Source organism: Rhinopithecus roxellana, chromosome 16 (genome assembly GCF_007565055.1).
Source record: "Rhinopithecus roxellana isolate Shanxi Qingling chromosome 16, ASM756505v1, whole genome shotgun sequence".
Taxonomy (NCBI): domain Eukaryota; kingdom Metazoa; phylum Chordata; class Mammalia; order Primates; family Cercopithecidae; genus Rhinopithecus; species Rhinopithecus roxellana.
In genome coordinates, this window is record NC_044564.1 from 70,757,131 (window position 1) to 70,778,265 (window position 21,135).

General features: G+C 41.7%; 1 protein-coding gene across 1 annotated transcript in view; it reads left to right on the forward strand.

The window, feature by feature from the left end:
* Window positions 1-21,135, forward strand: part of ADAMTSL1 (ADAMTS like 1) — a 440,698-nt gene that overhangs the window by 414,624 nt on the left and 4,939 nt on the right. Inside the window, exons 24-27 of the mRNA XM_030920098.1 lie at window positions 3,220-3,432; window positions 4,975-5,155; window positions 7,762-7,969; window positions 20,961-21,070. Of these exons, the coding sequence (XP_030775958.1) occupies window positions 3,220-3,432; window positions 4,975-5,155; window positions 7,762-7,969; window positions 20,961-21,070 (712 nt within the window). The remainder of the gene's footprint in view (window positions 1-3,219; window positions 3,433-4,974; window positions 5,156-7,761; window positions 7,970-20,960; window positions 21,071-21,135) is intronic.

Consider the following 21,135-nt stretch of genomic DNA (forward strand, 5'->3'; position numbering starts at 1 on the left):
CTGAGGTTTAGGTCTTTCATCCACTTTGAGTTAATTTTTATATTTAGTGTAAGTCATTTGTTCACATATGGACATCCAGTTTCCCAGAACCATTTGTTGGCAAGACTATCCTTTCCCCATTGAATGGTCTTTGACCATATATTTAAAAGTCTGTTTCCAGTCTCTATTCTGTTCTTTTGGTCTCTATGTCTGTCTTTATGCCAGTACAGTACTGCTTTGATTACTATCACTTTGTATTCAGTTTTGAAATCAGGAACTATGAATCCTCTTTGTTCTTCTTTTTCAAGGTTGTTTGGTTATTCTGGGTTTTTTGATATTCCATATAAACTTTAGCATGAGATTCTCTATTTGCAAAATATATCATTGGGATTTTGGTAGGGATTGCGTTGAATCGGTAGATCACTATGGGTAGTATTGACATCCTAACAGTATTAAGTCTCCTAATCCATAAACATGAGATGTCCTTCCATGAATTTATGTCTTCTTTAATTTCTTTCAGCCATATTTTGTAGTTTTCAGTGTTCAAGATTTTTGTCTCTCAGTCCATTTTGTGCTGCTACAACAGAATACCTGAGACTAGGTAATTTATAATGAACAGAAATTTATTGGCTCACAGTCTTCGTTTGCATCTTCCAAAAGGGAGGAAAGCTTTGTCTTCACATGGCAAAAGGTGGAAGAGCAAAGAGACAAATAAGGGCTGAACTCACACTTTTATAATGACATTAATCCAACCCATGAGGACAGAGTCCTCATGGCCTGATCACCTCTTAATACTGTTACAATGGAAATTAAATTTCAACATGAGTTTTGGAGGAGACAAACATCCGAACCATAGTAGCCTCCTTGGTTAAGTTTATTCCTAAGTATTTTCTTATTTTTGATGCTGTTGTGAGTGGACTTGTTACAATAACAATGAACAATCAGAAAAGAAAAACATCTGTCTCATTTTTGTCAGCTAAATAACTCACATGGCCAAAGCCAGGAGGGGGAAGTATAACCGCTCTCTCATGGGAGGGCACTGTCAAGTTGCATGGTAGAGTCAGCGGATACATGAAGGAGTGAAGAATTGGATCATATAATACTACATCCCATACTGAGCTTCCAGGGGTCCATTTTTAGGTTTATCTTTTTAGAACTCTCCCTTCCAAATAGTCTGCTCCTACCCTCTCACTACTACCTCACTACCTCAGGAAAAACAAAAATGAAGGGGAAAAAAGTAAGTGAGCAAAGAAACAAAGGAGGTGGCAAGGTGCCCAGGTGAACAAGTAGCAGGTATGGGGGAAAGAATGCAGTCCAGGAGTCAGGTAGAAGGCCTGCTGCACAATCTCAGGAAGGTCTCCTAACCTCTCTAGGCCTCAGTTTCTTCCTCTGGTGGTGAACTAGATGATTCCCCATCTTGTGTAAATTTTAACAGTTCTATCCCTAGATTCACAAACAAGAAATATTAGAGCAGGTGTGGTGGCTCACATCTGTAATCCTTGCACTTTGGGAGGCTGAGGCGAGCAGATCACTTGAGGCCAGGAGTTCAAGACCAGCCTGGCCAACATGGTGAAATCTCGTCTCTACTTAAAAATATGTATGTGTGTGTGTGTGTGTGTATATATATATATATATATATACACACAGAGGGAGAGAGAGAGAGAGAGGGAAATTATCTGGGCATGGCGGTGCACACCTGTAATCCTACCTACTTGGCAGGCAGAGGTTGCTGTGAGCTGAGATTGCACCACCACACTCCAGCTTGGGTGACAGAGCGAGACCCTGTCAAAAAAGAAATGAAACATTAGAAAATCCCTTTTCTCTGTAGATGCATTGGCACCCACACATCCACAGAGGGTAGCCACCTGTCTTAGTCCAGTCAGGCTGATGTAACAGACATATCATAAAAACTAGTGGCTTATAAACAAAAGAAAATTGTTTTTTACAGTTCTAGAGTCTGGCAAGTCCCAGATAAGTGCAGCAGCAGATTAAGTGAGGGCTTGCTGTCTGCTTCATAGATGGCAGCTTCTCAATGTGTCCCACATGGTGGAAGGGCCAAGGCAGCTCTCCAGGGCCTCTTTTATGAGGACACTAATCTCATTCGTGAGGACAGAGCCCATGTGACATCCCAAAGGCCCCACCCTCTGAAACCATCACCTTGGTGACTAGAATTCAATATGAATCTAGGGGGTACACAAACCCTCAGAACATAGTACCATCTTTGTGCCTCATATCTCATCATTTCCTGCCTTGCATCTGTAGTTTTGAGTGTGTTTTCTAAAAATCTTATACCAGCTGAGATCTCCCTGGAAGAGGGAAGATAGTCTTAATTATCTTAACTCTCCCCAGAGCAGTAGGTACCAAACAGATATTTTTCTAAGTAAACTGAGGGAAAAAAAAACTTCAGATTCTTTAATTTTCAATGACTTAATGCGTTTTACATATCCAAATAAATTCTCTGTGGAAGGTAAGTTGCTGGGGCACAAGAGCGAACACAGCAAATACCCTGTCATTCCAGGAATTTCTCTCACAACTGCAAACTGTTTATCTTACTGATTCTACACTACAAAGTCTTGGGTAGACATGATGATATCTGAGTTTATTATATCAAAATATGTTTGATGCCTCTGTAGATATGTATAATATTGTACCTGTCCAGTGCAGGCTTTGCAAAAGCCTTCAGAAGACAAAGCCTTATGCAGAAAAAAGATCCAGGTTTAAAATTGTTTTCCTAGTCTCTGATGAAAAAAAATCACATAACAAGTATAATGAGGGAATATGATACTTTTACCAATTCAAGTTTGTTTCTTAACTATTACTATATAGTATGGTATTTTTTTCCCAACATACTGTATTTGAAGAAGGAATTTGTCAGAAAAAAAAATCACTATAAGAACTACTTATCTTGAAAAAACTGTTCAAGGAATGAAGATTAACTATCATTATTTTAAAGTTAGTATAGGGCCAAACAGAAATAGGTACTTTTGTTATCCAATAATTTTATTTAATTGAATGAATTATAGTCACCCTCCTAGAAATAAAACACCCTCCTAGAAATAAACACCCTCCTAGAAATAAAACATCTCCTGTTCACTCAGGAATGGCAAATATACTAAAAATGCCATGGACAAGGCCACATTGTGTGTACCGTTTCTAAAGCCACAAAGACAGTAAACCAATGCACCGGGAATGTGTTCCTTATGGCTTTACTAAGGCTTTCTTCTTTTCCTCTCCTTCTAGGCTGCCCCATCAAAGGTTACCCTGTCCCTAATATCACCTGGTTTCATGGTGGTCAGCCAATTGTCACTGCCACAGGACTGACACATCACATCTTGGCAGCTGGACAGATCCTTCAAGTTGCAAACCTTAGCGGTGGGTCTCAAGGGGAATTCAGCTGCCTTGCTCAGAATGAGGCAGGGGTACTCATGCAGAAGGCATCTTTAGTGATCCAAGGTAAGAAACCCTGCAGGCTTTGCAAACTGAACTGATTTCTTGAACAAGAAAGCCCATTTGGGAATCTAACTAGTAAAACAAAGTGATTTCTGATATTCAGTGGTACCCAGGGCATGAAAACCGAAGCTGCGCCATGTTTCCATACAGTGAGACCCTACTTCTGTCAACATGGCTCTTCAGAACAGCCATCATGCCCCTCCCAGCAGAACCTGGAAAAGCCAATGCTGCCTTCATAAATAGGCCCTTCTGCTTATAATGTTGCTGTTGCTCAGGACCATGGAAACACCACCATATATCAAAGTCAGATGTGATACCTTTATGCTGATTTAACTAGTACAGATCTCACATACACAGAGTAGCCTGTTTGGTTACTGCCTAGAGAGACAGGCCTGGTGCCAGCGCCTGCTGATCATCCTGAAGAGTCTTCAGCTTTGGTCATAAGCTGAGGGCTTTCCAGGCACCTTTCCTTTGGCCCTGGCAAAGAACAGACTGGGAAGCCCACATGGCTCATGCATTAACCTTCCAGGAAAACAGGCAGGTCAGAAAGCCTTTGGGCGGGGCCTGGCCTTCACTGCACCAAGAAAGAGTTGTAAATGAGGCCAAATCAGTGGGAAAGAGGGAAAAGTGGCCTTTTTATAGAAACCGTGTGAGGCTTTGGAGTTTTCCATAGGCTAGTTCAACCTGTGGCCTATGTGTGATATATTCCAAAATGAAGGATACAACGGGAAGGGACAGAGTTTTGTGCCAATATGGCACAAAAAGATGGAGAAAGGGAAATCTTTCTAAGCAGATAAGTTTTCTTCCTAAATATCCTCCTTCACCATTTGGCTTTTCAGACAGGAAAACAAATGTTCCATTTTCTTGCCAGCCAGCTAGTCTCTGCTGAAAACCAGAAGCCAGGGCCTATTTGCAAGACTGTAATACACAACTTTGCAAATAAGCACTCAAAATTTACCACCTCATATTTATTTTTAACAGCTTTCCTATCAGTGAGTCCCAGACCCCCAAAGCAACTGGCTTTCTTACTGACATCATTGTCTCATGTAAATAAGCACTCTCTGTATAGGCTTTTTTGGGTAACACTTGCAAAGTCCAGCTCGAATCTGTACTGTGATGGTTAAGTATTTATTATATTTATATATCTTTGTAGAAAACATAATCACTTTCTGGTGAACCAATGAGGAAAGAAAAGGACTGTAGCAAATATCTTTAAAAATAAGATGACCTATGACCTTAATTAAGTACCCTTTGTATGTCAGGCACTGAGCTACTTTACTTTCATTATTTCCTGTCCCCACAGCAACTTGGTAAGGTGAGGGTCACTGTACTCATTTCATGGCTGAGGCCCCTAGAGACCACGTGACTTCCCCAAATAGTTCAGGAATGGTGCCCATCGAGGAGCAGGGCCTCATTTATAATAGCTCCTCTCCTTCAGGCCATAAATCCATCCCTTCCACCCTCTCCCTGCCCTGCTCAGAAGGAATTCAGAGTGTGGGCAATTATGCTATATTCTTTTCTACTCTGCTCCTCCTCCCATGACAGATTACTGGTGGTCTGTGGACAGACTGGCAACCTGCTCAGCCTCCTGTGGTAACCGGGGGGTTCAGCAGCCCCGCTTGAGGTGCCTGCTGAACAGCACGGAGGTCAACCCCGCCCACTGCGCAGGGAAGGTTCGCCCTGCAGTACAGCCCATTGCGTGCAACCGGAGAGACTGCCCTTCTCGGTGAGTGCGGTGGACACTGGCTCAGACCTCCCCACCCTAGGATGGGCCCTCACTTTTAGCGAGGTCGATGGCCAGCCCTTGAGTAGCACTGTACAGGGAGAGATGCCAGCCCAGGAGCTGTTCTTCCCTCTAGGCACAGGCTTGTCAGGCCTCTCCACCCTGCTGAAAATATCCTCAGACTACGCCACCCCTCTCAGCTCTGTTTATTCCTCACCCCGCTAATGGTCAACCAGGTTTCCCAAGTGCCTGACTGGGTCTGTTCAGGGAGCAAGAGCATCCCAGGCCCTAGCAAGCCACAGACTTCCCCACCCATCATACAGTAATCAGCTGACTCTGAGTTGTTTGTAGAAAGCAATGTCTTTTCAATTGAAGGGCTGAGGAAACAATGATTACTGGGCTCCGCCCGCCCTCCAAGTCTAACCTTAAACACCTGTGCTAATCAGTACTCCAGTTTAGTTGGGGAAATCTTATCTTCCTCTTTTCTACAAAGGCTTGCATCTCACTAAAGTTGAAATAAATCTTTGTTTCCGATAGTAGCCTCATGCTCAGCATTTGGGTTCCTTGTGTGGCCCAGCATGACACCCAAAGCCTCTGCCATCTTCCTCATGCTTCAAGAGGCTATGAGTCCCCCTGTGTACCCCATCCTCTGCCCTCAGCAGTAGTTAAGTGGATAATAGATGGGCTTGGAGTTGGCACTGGTGTGGTGCTCAGAGCCTGGGGGGACTTGGCTCTGCCCTCAACCCTCAAATGCCCCTTTACTACCTAGCTGTAGGACTTTCATACAATACTTAGGCAACTGCTTTCTGTTTTGCCAGCTGAGTCATAAGGAGCAGCTGAAACCAGGAGAGACTCAATGAAATATGAAACATGCTCATTAATATCAGCAGTTTGACTTGCTGACGGAAAGGTTTCCACAGGAATGATTAATGTCCTTTTATACCCTTCCTGAACTGTAACATACCCCGGCCCTTTCCATTCTCAAACCCCCCACCCCAGCTCCTGAAAAATTGCTGAAACGTATATTTGGAAATAAAAGTTGATTGGAATGCAGACCTGACATTCACCAGGGATATAAGAGGCTGGAAAACTGCCCTTGCCAAGCTATGCAAAATGAAGAAGAGATCTTTGACGTGCCAGGAACTTTTTGACTTGATTTGGTGATGGTCAGAGTCAATCAGCTTAATTTACTTCTGCAAATGAAGTAATAATGGCTGTGTTTTCTTGGATTTCAATGCCCCCAGGAGTTTTTAAAAACCTCTTGCCTGCTTCCTAAGTGGCTCTGCTCCTGTGGGTTGGAAATCTGCATGCAGCCATCCCTCTACAAGGCAAAAGAACAGGGAAGTGGCCACAAAACGAAATAAGTCACAGATCCAGATTTAGGAGGAATTTGCTCCCCTTCCCTGCTACATGCCTCTCCTCAAAGCCAGATGTGGCGCCGCTTGGCTAGGACGTAGCCATAGGTTCACTTTGCCTGCCAGATGTTTTGAACACTTAGTATCCTTCTTTGCACATGAACAAGTGTTGCCCTGGTTGTCTCTTTAAGATACAACTGGGTAACCCTGCTGTGACCCAGGTAGCTGCTTTAACCATTTTGTTAGATAAATTTTCTCAAAGAGTGGGATTTTTTTTTGTTCTAGACTATATGAGCAACAAGTCTTGCAATTTCCCCAAGCTGTCTCCATCTCTTTGAGAATTATTACAGGGCACACACATGCAATGAGAATCCCTGCATGTTTGTATATGGACCAAGGATTTCAGAGTGTTCCCATTTTACAGGATGGCTTTGTGAGAAAAGTCCATTTGTCACAGTCTCACTTTTAGAACCTAACATTCAGAGAACAACTATCTCTACCACGTATGCAGCCCTCTGAGAGGTATAAGACCTATAGACTATAACACCAAGAGATTTACCTGTTTCTGAGGCACTGACCAAAATGTGTGGCAGGAAGTACACTGAGCACCACCAGACAAAACTTTGACTTCGGTGAGGCCCAGATTACTTTCTGTGTCAGGAGGTGACACAAATTTGGATCTGACTTCCCTAGAACCTTGGATCTCCTTTAGGAAGTACCAACACTGCAGTTACAAAACAACAAATTGATTCTCTTACGATTTTGAAGGCCAGAAGTCCATGATCAAGGTATCCGGAAGGTCATATCACCTCCAAAGGTTCTAAGAGAGAATCTGCTTCTGGTGGTCCCAGGTGTTCCTTGGCTTGTGGCCACATCACTCCACCTTCAGCCTTTATGGTCACATTGTCTCCTCCTCTTCTCTGTATGTAATCTCCCTCTGCCTTTCTCTGTAAGAACACTTGTTATGGCAGGCATATAGGGCCCAGCCAGATAATCCAAGATAATCTTATCTTAAATCCATAATTACATCTGCAAAGAACCTTGCCATATAAGGTAACATTCACAGGCACTAGGGATTTGACATGGATAGCTTTTGGAGGAGTCATTTTTCAGCCTATCTTTCCAAGTATATACTGTGAAAAGGGTACTGGCCCCAAATTAGTGGCAAGAGCAGGGATGTGGGGTGGGGAGGGGATCTCTTTTCCCCAGGGCTTGTCCCTTTAGGGCTCTCCTGACATTTCTTCCTCTCCTCAGGTGGATGGTGACCTCCTGGTCTGCCTGTACCCGGAGTTGTGGGGGAGGTGTCCAGACCCGCAGGGTGACCTGTCAAAAGCTGAAAGCCTCTGGGATCTCCACCCCTGTGTCCAATGACATGTGCACCCAGGTTGCCAAGCGGCCTGTGGACACCCAGGCCTGTAACCAGCAGCTGTGTGTGGAGTGGGCCTTCTCCAGCTGGGGCCAGGTGAGGAGCCAGAGAGGTTGTTATTTGAAAGCTAAATCTAAAGGAGTGGACGCTGCCACAGTAGGAAGTGAAATGTTATCACTGCCACCTCCTCCTTTCACATTCTCATTGGCCAGGCATAGCTTTTGTTGGTTGTCCAGCTGAGACACCCCCAGAGCAGCAGGCTTTTAATTCTTTGTGTAATTCTATGAACCAATGTGATTGAATGTTTTTAGGCAGTTAGCAACTCAAAACATCTTCTAATTGACCATCTATACATTATTACATTTATGTCCTCCACTCCCACCCTCAGGTGTGTCCTGTGGAAAACAATCACTTGTGACTTTCTATTAAGTTAACACACTGTGGCCATCTTTAACGAAAATCAAATGTTTTTGGCCATAGAGTTCACATTCCAACTCATAAGCCATTTGTGTCCCAGGTAAGTTGAGGCTACTGCTCAATGCTAGCCAATTAACATGCCTAACGAGACTCCTTTCTGGAGCTTCTACTAACCCTTCCTTATTTCCAGTGACATAATGTATATGCTTCATAATCAAAGAGGCATGAGCTCCCCTTGCCTGGGGGAATATCATCTTTCTCTTACCTGGAAAAGCCCACTTCTCATAGCTCACATACCTCTCAAGACAGCTCTGCTTCCAGGCCCTTGAGGCTTATTGGTAGTTCATAAAATTACAATAGCAAACAGATCTGGCTGCACATGAGAGATGTTTCTGCACTGTGTCATCAAGGTCACTCAAGGGGGGACATATGGTGCACCAGTGATTGTTTCCTAACAGAAAGAAAAATACATATGTCTTTCTCCTCTTCTCCATTCCTTCCCCTCAAAAAAATTCACCCCCTCCTCCTCTTTTCTGCAACCCTCCAGGACAGTATGTTTCAAGCTTTAATGTGAATCACCTGGGAATCTTATTAAAGATGCAAATTCTAATATGGTATGTGGTAGGTAGAACTTGGGATGCTGAATTTCTCAAAATTTCTGTTAACATCAATGCTCCTAGACCAAGGGCTTCACCTGAAAGAGTAGCAAGGCCTGAGGCATTACAGATTGCAGACACATGCTTCATCTCACAATCCTGTTGATGTGTCTCTGCTGGTAATATTGCTGATATTGTGCTTCAAACTGTAGATGCTTCTCAAACATCCACACTCCACTCCTGTGAGAATGAAAGTGATGATAGTTTCTAACAAAAAATTCCTTTTGGAATAGTGTTAGACTTCATGAAGGTAGGCAGAAGGAAAAACATTTGTATAAGAAAACCATGCCGATTTTGGTCCAAGTAAAACTAAGACCACCTTCTTAGCTCCAACAATCTGGCTTCATGTAATAATTCAACTTTCTTCTTTTAATCCAACATACATTTATGGGACACCTGTCTTGGGAGGGGAATGTGTCCCATATAAGCATGTGTGAAGAAATGAAGGGAAAAGCAGCCCACAATGTTTGCAGGAGAATGAGGTGACAGAATAGAAATAGAAATGTGGCCTGGAAAGCAGGTGCAAGATCATAAAAGGGTCTTGTATGCTGTACAAAGAATTTGGATTTTATTGTAAGTGCAACTACAAAGATTTTTAAGAAGGAGTGGCACAATCAGACTTTTAAGATTACTGTCTGGCCAGGCACAATGGCTCATGCCGGTAATCTCAGCTACTCAGGAGGCTGAGGCAGAAGGATCACTTGAGAGGTTGAAGCTGCAATGAGCTGTGATCACACCACTTTCACTACTCCAGCCTGGGTGACAGAGCAAAAACCTTTTTTTTAAAAAAAAAAAAAAAAAAGGTATGCTGTCTGCAGTATAGTGATCAAATTGGCAACTGAAAGGACTACAGAAAGAGAAACCTAATCTAGGTGAGCAATTTTGGTGGTCAGAATGAAGGTATTGAGCAGTGCCAATAGAGAAGAATCCATTTCTCTTTATAAGTGTGATTCACATGGCTTCCATGATCCATTGGATATCAGGGATGAGAGAAAGGAAGGAAGTCAAAATTTTACTGGAGGTTCTGAATTGAATAACTAGATAGGAATGCAGAAAAAAGAGGGTGGATTAGTGCTATATGGAATTGTTTGGGACATGTTTAGTACGAGATATCTAAGTACAGATGCTCATTAAGTAGTTGCACATATAGGTCTGGGACTTAAAAGAGAACTGTGCTAAACACTATCAATTTGAAAGTCATTAGTATACAAGTGGTGGCTAAGAATCATAGATGTTATCACCCATAGAGAGGGAAAGGATCAGATTAAGAAAAGGCATAGGACAGAACCCTGGGGAAAACAACACTAATTAACCTGGGGGAAGAAGAGGAAAAAAGATTAACCTAATGAGTGGGAAAATTCACAGAGACCAGTGGAGGAGCTTTTTCAAGAAGGAAGGAAGTCAATGGTATAAAAATACATCCAACAGAATAAACAAAATACAAAATAAGCATTGGCCTTATTTTGTACATACAGTGCATATTCGAACTTGACTGATAGACAGTCACTGGTAACTCTGTGAATGGCAGTTTCAGTGTAAAAGTAGGCACTGAAATCAAACCAGCAATAGGTTTAGTTACAAATGAGAATAGAGGAAATAAGCACTTCCAGGGACACATTACTCCTTCAAGAATTCCCAGTGTAGTCAAGGGACATTAGCAAAAGGGCAAATTAGGAAGCTCCAAGTCCATGTTCTTTTATGGAAGCATCAAAAAAACAACTGGAAACTGGCTGAACTAACCTTATAAGTGTTCTGGAAAACAGCCCAAGTTCTACAGCAACCAAGTAACAGCCAATAAAGAAAAAGCCATCTTTAAGATGATATGAAATTTCCTGGTATTTTCATTGATCCTTGCCCCACCCCTCCCCCATGTGGCATGGTTTTGATCTTGACAATGTGGCAGCCACTACTTGTGAAATCTGCACAAGGACTACAGACCTGCAGACACCTGGGAAAATAGATTATGGGTGGAGACATACAACTGACCCTCTAAAGTCCCAAGGAGAACCTTGAGTGAGACTGTGGGAAATTAAGACACTCAAAAGCACCTATGTATATGGAGAAGGCCCATACAAAACACATAAAAGATCTGAAGACCTTACGCTTTCACCTCAGACTGATTACTATGCTCAGAGTGTACCCAGCTAATCAGTGATGGACTGCCCAATCACAGAGCCAGTCTACAGAGAGTAGGAGAAACGGCTATTTTTCAAATGTCCAGTTTTCAGCAATAAAATCACAAGCCATACAAAGAAATGGGAAAATATGGCCCATTTTAAGGAAGAAAATAAACATAGGCATTGAACATAAAAGACAAACACTTTAAAACAACTATCTTAAATATGCTAAACTGGGAGCTGAAAGTACTATAACTGAATTGAAAATTTACTAGTGGGATTCAACAGCAGATTTTGCAGGTAGCAGAAAGAATTTTCAAACTTGAAGACAGGCCAATCAAAATTATTGAGTCTGAGGAGAAGACGACAGTAAACAGAGCCTAAAAGAGTTGTGAGACACCTTCAAGTGGACCAACATAAACATTTTGAGAGTCTCAGAAGAAGACAGAAAGGAGTTGAAAGATGATTTGCAGAAATAATGGCCAAAAACTTCCCAACTTTGATGAAAGACATGAATCTACAAATCTAAGACACTAAACAAACTCCAAGTTGAAAAACCCAAAGGGACCCACACTAAGACACATTAAAATCAGTCTTAAATAAGAAACAAAGAGGGAACCTTGAAAGCAGGTTCTTGGCCCTTTATATATTTAAAGGGCCAAGAGGGCTGATTAGAAGCAGCTGTAGTCCACAGCTCTAGCAGAGAGGAATGAAAATGGGGAGTGAATTTGGCACCTTCATCTAACATATCCAGGTTCTCTCACTGGGACTGACTAGTCAATCAACTTGACCCATGGAGAATGAAGAAAACCTGGGTAGGCCACTGGCCCACCTGGGGGCAGCACGGAGCCAAAAATCCTTCACCCCTAGCCAAGGAAAGTGGTAAGTGATTGCACAACCCCAACCTGGAAACCAACTTCTGCTACAGATCTTTGCAACCAGTGGATCAGGAGATCCTCTAGTGAGCCAATGCAACCAAGGCCTTGGGTTTGACACACAGAGCTGTGCAGTCTCAGCAGAGCAGTTGCTCAGACTCACACAGAGACCCAGAAGTCTTTCAGACTCAGGCCCTAGGAATCCCAGCAGCCAAGCAGCATCATTCTGCAGGCCCCACTTAACATGGCACCTCACAAGTTTAAGACCCACTGGCTTGGAATTGCAGCTGCTGAGTACATCAGGCTGGAGACTGCCTGAGGCAGATTAGTTCCCAGGGGAGGGGTGGCCACCATTTCTGTGGTTAGGTCAACCCAGTTAGTCCTGGCAGCCCAGAAGAGGGGAAGTCCCTCACAACACAGCACAGCTGCTGTGACAGATCATGGCCAGACTGATTATTTAAGTGGGACCCTGATCCATCTGGCCTCCCTGCAGGAATTTCAGCAATTCCAACCAGGGTTATACTAACAGATCTCTGATCTCTCCCTGGGACAGAGTCCCCGGGGTAAAGGGCAGTCACAGTCTCTCCAGTTCAGTTGACTCAGCCTTTCCAGGACTGCCTGGAGAGTCCAGGCAGTCTGGACAAAGAAGCGTTCCCCACAACACAGCACAGCTGTTCTACCAAAAAACAGCCAGACTGATTCTTTAACTGGGTTCCTGATCCCATCCTTCCTGACTGGGTGAGACCTCCCAACAGGGGTCTCCAGACACCTCCTACAGGAGCACCTGGGCCAGCAACAGGTCAGTACCCACCTGGGACAGAGGTCCCAGAGGAAGGGGCAGGCTGCCATCTTTGCTGTTTTGCAGACTTCACTGGTGATACATCCAGGTAAGGGGAAAACCCAGGCAACTAGGGCCTGGAGTGATCCCCCAGCAAACCGCAGGAGCCCTATAGAATAGTGGCCTATTAAACAGAAACCAATAACAACATCAATGAAAAAGACCCCACAAAATCTCCATTCAAAGATCAGCAACCTCAAAGATCAAAGGTAGATAAGCCCACAAGGTTGAGAAAGAATCAACAAAAGTGCTGAAAACTCAAAAAGCCAGAGTGCCTCTTCTCCTCCAAATGAAAGCAACACCTCTCCAGCAAGGGCACAGAACTGGGCTGAGGTAAGATAGTTAAATTGACAGAAGTATGCTTCAGAAGGTATGTAACAGGCAAGGTGCAGTGGCTCACGCCTGTAATCCCAGCACTTCAGGAGGCCAAGGCAGGCGGATCACAAGGTGAGGAGTTCAAGACCAGCCTGGCCAATATGGTGAAACCCCATCTCTACTAAAACCAAAAAAAAAAAAAAAAAAAAAAAATTAGCTGGGCATGGTGGTGGGTGCCTGTAGTCCCAGCTACTCGGAAGGCTGAGGCAGGAGAATCACTTGAACCCAGGAGGCGGAGGTTGCAGTGAGCTGAGATCATGCCACTACACTCCAGTCTGGGTGACAGAGTGAGACTCCGTCTCAAAAAAAGAAGGTGGATAATAACAAATTTCCCTGAGCTAAAGGAGCATGTTGTAATCCAATGCAAAGAAGCCAAGAATCACAATAAAACAATAGAGGAGCTGGTAACCAGAATAGCCAGTTTAGAGGAGGAGCATAATGACCGGATGGAGCTGAAAAACAACATGAGAAATTCTCAATGCAATCACAAGTATCAACAGCAGAATAGACCAAGCGGAAGAAAGAACCTCAGAGCTTGATGACTATCTTTCTGAAATAAGACAGGCAGACAAGAATAGAAAAAAAGAATGAAAAGGAACAAACAAGTCCTCTGAGAAATATGGGACTATGTAAAAAGACCAAACCTATGACTGATTGGAGTACTTGAAAGAGACAGGGAGAACAGAACCAAGTTGGAAAATCCAGCAGCACATCAAAAAAGCTTATCCACCACGATCAAGTTGGCTTCAGCCCTGGGATGTAAGGTTGGTTCAACAAATGTCATTCATCACATAAAAAGAACTAAAGACAAAAAAACACAACTATCTCAATAGACACAGGAAAGACCTTCAATAAAATTCAATATCCCTTTATGTTAAAAATCTCCACTAGGTATTGAAAGAACATACCTCAAAATAATAAGAGCCATATTTGGCAAATCAACAGTCAATATTATATAGAATGGGAAAAAGCTGAAAGCATTCCCCTTGAAAACCAGCACAAGACAAGGAAGCCCTCTCTCACCACTCCTAGTCAATGTAGTATTGGAAGTTCTCGCCAGGGCAATCAGGCAAGAGAAAGAAATAAAGTGTATTTAAATAGAGAGGAAGTAAAATTATCTTTGTTTGCAGATGACATGACCCTTTATCTATAAAGTCCCATCGTCTCAGCCCAAAAGCTTCTTAAGCTGATAAGCAACTTCAGCAAAGTCCCAGGACACAAAATTAATGTGGAAAAATTGCTGGCATTCCTATACACAAACAACAGGCAAGCAGAGAGTCAAATCATGAATGAACTCCCATTCACAGTTGCTACAAAGAGAATAAAATACCTAGGAATACAGCTAACAAGGGAAGTGAGGGACCTCTTCAAGGAGATCTATAAACCACTGCTCGAGGAAGTCAGAGAGGACACAAACAAATGGAGAAACATTTCATGCTCATTGATAGGAAGAGTCAACATCATGAAAATGGCCATACTGCCCAAAGGAGTTTATAGATTCAATGCTCTTCCCATTAAACTATCACTGACATTCACCACAGAGTTAGAAAAGAAAACTATTTTAAAATTCATATGGAACCCAAAAAGAACCCGAATAGCCAAGACAATCCTAAGCAAAAAGAACACAGCTGGAGGCATCACACTACCTGACTTCAAACTGTACTACAGTAAAAAAACAGGATGGTACTGGTATAAGAACAGACATATAGACCAATCAAACAGAATAGAGAACTCAGAAATAAGACCACATACCTACAACCATCTGATCTTTGACAAACCTGACAAAAACAAGCAATGGAGAAAGGACTCCCTATTTAATAGATGGTGCTGGGATAACTGGCTAGCTTTATGCAGAAAATTGATACTGGACCCCTTCTGTACACCTTATACAAAAATTAACTCAAGATGGATTAAAGACTTAAATGTAAAACCCCAAACTATAAAAACCCTAGAAGAAAACCTAGGCAATACCATTCAGAACATAGACATAGGCAAAGATTTCATGATGTAGATGCCAAAAGCAATTGCAACAAAAGCAAAAATTGACAAATGGGTTCTAATTAAACTAAAGAGCTTCTGCACAGCAAAAGAAACTATCATTAGAGAGAACAGACAACCTACAGAATAGGAGAAAAATTTTGCCATCTATCCATCTGACAAAGGTCTAATATCCAGAGTCTAAAAGGAACTTTAAAAAATTTACAAAAAAATAACCCCATTAAAAAGTAGGCAAAGGACATGAACAGTTCTCAAAAGAAGACCATCATGTGGCCAACAATCATAAAAAAAGCTCAACATCACTAATCATTAGAGAAATGCAATCAAAACCACAATGACATAACATCTCATGCCAGTTAGAATGGCGATTATGCAAAAGTCAAGAAACAGATGCTGGCGAGGTTGCAGAGAAAAAGGAACATTTTCATACTGTTGGTGGGAATATAAACTAGTTCAACCATTGTGGAAGACAGTGTGCTGATTCCTCAAAGATCTAGAGGCAGAAATAGCATTTGAGCCAGCAATCCCATTACTGGGTACATACCCAAAGGAATATAAATCATTCTATTATAAAGATCCATGCATATATATGTTTATTGCAGCACTATTCACCATAGCAAAGGCATGGAATCAACCCAAATGCCCATCAAGGATAGACTGGATAAAGAAAATGTGGTACATATACACCACAAAACCATAATACTATGCAGCCATAAAAACGAACAAGATCATGTCCTTTGCAAGGACATGGATAGAGCTGAAAGCCATTATCCTCAGCAAACCAACCCAGGAACAGAAAACCAAACACCACATATTTCCACTTATAGGTGGGAACAATAAAAACATGTGGACGCATTGGGGGAAACAACACACACGGGGGCCTGTCAGTGGTGGGCGTAGAGGGGGAAGGCAGAGCATCAAGACAAATAGCTGAAGGATGCTGGGCTTAATACCCAGGTGATGCAATGGTCTGTGCAGCAGACCACCATGGCACACGTTTACCTATGTCACAAACCTGCACATGTACCCCAGAACTTAAAAGTTGAAGGAAAAAAAAAGAAATACCAAAGACTTGGTAATGTAAAAATATACGGACAGCCAAAAACAAAAAAAGAGTCTGGTGCCTCCCTCCCCTCTCTTACCCTGTGACAAGCCAGCTCCTCTTGCCTTCCTCTATGATTGTAAGCTTCCTGAGGTCTCACCAGAAGCAGTTGCTGGCACCATACTTCTTATACTACCTGCAAGACCATGAGCCAAATAAACCCTTTTTCTTTATTTAAAAAAGAAAGAAAGAAAGAAAAATTATAACGTCCAGAAAGAAAAAACTATCAGCCAAGAACTGGCAAAACTGTCCTTCAAAAATGAGGGGAAATTATGACATTCCAGAGAGCTTGTTGCCACTATTCCTGATTACAAGAGATGTTAAATGGAGTCCTTTGAGTTATAACAAAAAGATGCTAGATAGTTAACTCCAAGCCACATGAACATATAAAGACTCTCCAAGAAAGATAAACAGATGGGCAGACATTAAAACCATTATTATTTTGTTTCATAGCTCCACTTATTTTCTATAGATTTCAAAGAAATGCATAAAAAGTAATTATAAATCTGTTAGTGAATATATAGCATATAGATACAATTTTCACACCAATAATGTAAAGTGGGGATGGGAAACAGAGCAGTATACATGTAGAGTTTTGTATAAAATTGATATCAAAATTCAAATTAGATTGTTATAACTTTGGGATATTATATGTAATCCCCATGGTAACAACAAAGAAAATATGTATAGCCAAAGGAGAATGAGAAAGGAAGCAAAATTTGTCACTACAAAAAAGCAACTAATCACAAAAGACAACATAAGTGGAGGGAATGATGAGGGAAAGCTATAAGATGTACATAAAAATAAATAATAAAAAGGCAAAAGTAAGTTCTTCCCTATCAGTAATTACTTTAAAGGAATTAAACCCCCAAAGACATAGATTGGCCTAGTAGATGTTAGAAAAAAGACATGATTCAACTCTATGCTGTCTACAAAAGACTTGCTAGAGATCTAAAGAAAAAAATAGGTTAAAAGTGAAGGAATGGAAAAAGATAGTCCATGTAAATAAAAAACAAAAGCTGAGGTAGCTATACTAAATCAAACAACATAATGATAATATACCAAGAACATATAACAATTATAAACATGCATGTACCAAACATCAGAGCCCCAAAGTATATTAATCAAATATTGACAGAATTGAAGAGAGAAATAATTAGTTCTATAATAGAAACTTCAGAAACCCACTTTCAAGAATGGATAGGACAACTAAACAAAAGATCAGTAAAGAAACAGAGTAACCGAACAATACTATAAACCAATTGGAGTAACAGACATACAGAGGACTCCACCCAATATAGCAGAATACTTGTTTTTTCTCAAGTGCACATGAAAAATTATCCAAAAAAGGACTGTATGTTATGCCAAAAAATAATTCTTAATACATTTGAAAAGAATGAATTTACAGAGTACCTTTTCCAACCACAGGGAGGAAAGCAGAAGTCAATAGCAGAAGTAAATTGGAAAATTCAAATACATGGAAATCAAAACACAAACAGTAAACCAGTCAGAAAAAAAATAACAAGGAAAATTAGAAAATACCTTAAGACAAGTGAAAACAAAACCACAACATACCAAAATGTATGGAGCACAGAGAAAATAGTGCTAAGAGAAAAATGTATGGCTATAAATGCTTACATTAAAAAAGAAAGACTTCAAATCAACAACTTAACTTGACACCTTAAAAATTTACAGAAAACAAGCAAACTAAACCTAATGCTAGCAGAAGAGGATAATAAAGATTAGAGAATAGTAAAGAAAACTCAGCAAAACCAAAAGCAAATTCTTCAGAATGGTTGACCAAAATAGACAAACTTTTAGCTATATTGGCAAAGAAAAAGAGAGAAGACTCAAATTCCTAAAATCAGAAATGAAAATGGAGACATTACTACCAGTATTACAGAAATAAAAAGGATTGGCCAGGCATGGTGGCTCATACCTGTAATCCCAACACTTTGGGAGTCTGAAGCAGGCAGATCACTTGAGGTCAGGAATTCGAGACCAACCTGGCCAGCATGGCAAAACCCTGTCTCTGCGAAAAATACAAAAGTTAGCCATGTGTAGTGGTTGGCACCTGTAGTCCCAGCTACTTGAGAGGCTGAGGGTCAGGAATCGCTTGAACCCAGGAGGTGGAGGTTGCAGTGAGCAGAGATCATACCAATGCACTCCAAGACTCTGTCTCAAAACAAAAAGAAAAAGAAAAAAGAAACCAAGTGTTAATCAAAAGTAGAATGGAAAATTCAATCATGGTATGTTTATAAAATAAAGTGCTACACATCAGTGAAAGTGAACAAACTTCAGTTATGTACATAATACATTGTAAGAAAATACCAGATATAAAACAAACATGAAATATGGTTCATTTATGTAAATTTCAAAAACAGTCATAAACTAAACTGTTTTAAAAGTTAAGTCTCAGTGGTTACATGTGGAGACGGGAAAGAGAGTAAAGAGTAGGCACAAACTAGGCTCCTGAGTTGCTGACAGCATTTTATTTCTTCACCTGCATACAGGACTAGCTACATAAGTTGTGGGGCCCAGTGTAACATGAAAATGTGGGGCTGCTTGTTCAAAAACTATAATGAATGTCAAGGTTGACAGTAGAGCATCAACCCAACTACACTTTCCTTCTAAGGGTGTAGGGACATCCATGCAGCTAGCTTTGCTTTTATACAGTTGTCCCTTGGTATCCACAGGTGATTGATGTAAGGAGCACCTGTATATACCAAAATCCACACAAACTTAAGTCCTGCCATCAATCTCACAGAACCTGCATATACAAAAAGTTGGCCCTCCATATACATGGGTTTCACATCCCAAGACCTTTGGTTGAAAAAAAAAAAAAAAAAAAAAAAATGTATAAGTGGACCTGCCCATTTCAAACCCATGTTGTTTAAAGGTCAATTATACTTACTTTATAGAACTCACTGAGATATACTTCATGTTTTAATCTCTTTTTCTTTTTATTTAGAGATGGGGGTCTCACTATATTGTCCAGGCTGGAGTGCAGTGGCTGTTCACAGGCATGATCATGGTACACTATAGCCTCAAATTCCTGGGCTCAAGCAATACTCTTGCCTCAGCCTTCTGCATAGCTGGGAATACAGGCATCAACCATCACACCTGGCTGTTAATCAGTTTTCTGTATGCACACTGTGCTTCACAATAAAAAGTTATTTTTTGGCCAGGCACGGTGGCTTACTCCTGTAATCCCAGCACTTTTGGAGGCCGAGGCAGGCAGATCACCTGAGGTCAAGAGTTCAAGACCAGCCTGACCAACATGGTGAAACCCTATCTCTACTAAAAATACAAAAAATAGCTGGGCGTGATGGCACGTGCCTGTAGTCCCAGCTACTTGGGAGGCTGAGACAGGATAATCACTTGTACTTGAGAGGCAGAGGTTGCAGTAAGCCGAGATTGTGCCACTGCACTCCAGCCTGGCAACAGAGTGAGACTCCATCTGAGAAAAAGAAAAAAGTTATTTTTTAAAATATGTTTAAAGAGATAAATTTTAGCCACTCAGGAGGCTGAGGTGGGAGGATCACTTGAACCTGGGAGTTGAAGGCTGCAGTGAGCTGAGATTGTGCCACGGCACTCCAACCTGGGCAACAGAAAGAGACCCTGCCTCAAAAAAAAAAAAAAAATCCCAGTTATTGGTGTTAAGGGGGTATTTTTTTTTTTTTTTTTTACATTTACCTCAACCCTCTGTGTGTTTGTGAATAATAGTGTCAAACTGGACCCTTCAGAGTCCAGTAAGAGCAATAACTAACCTTGGGCACAGCTGTCTAACCCAAGAGAGCTACTTTTACCTTAAATCCTGCTCTTTCAGTGGTTCTTAATCTTTGAGGTCATGGATCCCTTTGAGTACTGGATGAAAACTAGAGGGAACCTCTTGCTAAAAAAAAAAGCCAATAAACACAAAACTTTTGCTTATACTGTTAAGGATTAACACCCCAGCACCACCCCCAGTGGAACCCTAGGGATCCAAAGACTCCCAAGTTAAGAGCCTTTGTGCTCAAGTGACCTCCATGGGATGCCTATCCTCTTGTTCTGCTAAAATAGCAGGTGTTGGCTAAAGGCCTGCTGCTTTTGTATTTCACAGACATTGTTGCTAAGTGTATTTACTGTGACAGGGTCAGGCTCCATGAATTCTGGGGAAAGTTTAACAATCTCCATGAGCACATAGCAAGAGAATATGAGGGGGAACTCTGCATACCTAAGTCTGCTTTCTGTTTAGTCATCCTAGGCTTAATCTGCAGAAAACTAAGCCAGGGAAAGAAAGGATGGAGTTGGTTATTTGGATGACTTCAGCAAGAAAACGATAAACCATATTACCCTCTCTGCTCTGAAGGGGTGGAGCTATTTAGGGGTCTTCAGTTCTAAAGTCTACCACCACATTCCTAGCATATTATGCCAAAATATCTTTCATATGGTTAATCTGAGAAGGGCTTGACTGTCTCTTACTGGTTCTACACTACCATTAGCCATTTGCTGGCAGAATGCCTACAGACCACAGGAGAGCTAACCATCCCATAAAGAAAACATATCAGTGAATGTCTTTTAGTTAGCCCAAAGAGGGGAAAGATGAATGGTCTCAGAGCCTCCAACAAGACCTACACAAGTATCTTGCATCCCATGCAGCCCAAGCATGGCGGCCTCCACCCTTGACTTGGCTAATGTGCTGTATGTTACCTTTTTCTGCTTTCCAGTGCAATGGGCCTTGCATCGGGCCTCACCTAGCTGTGCAACACAGACAAGTCTTCTGCCAGACACGGGATGGCATCACCTTACCATCAGAGCAGTGCAGTGCTCTTCCAAGGTAAGAGAAAGCCCTGAATCTCCTTTTCCCAGCCCCGCGTCAACAGCACAGAAAGATGGTGCTGA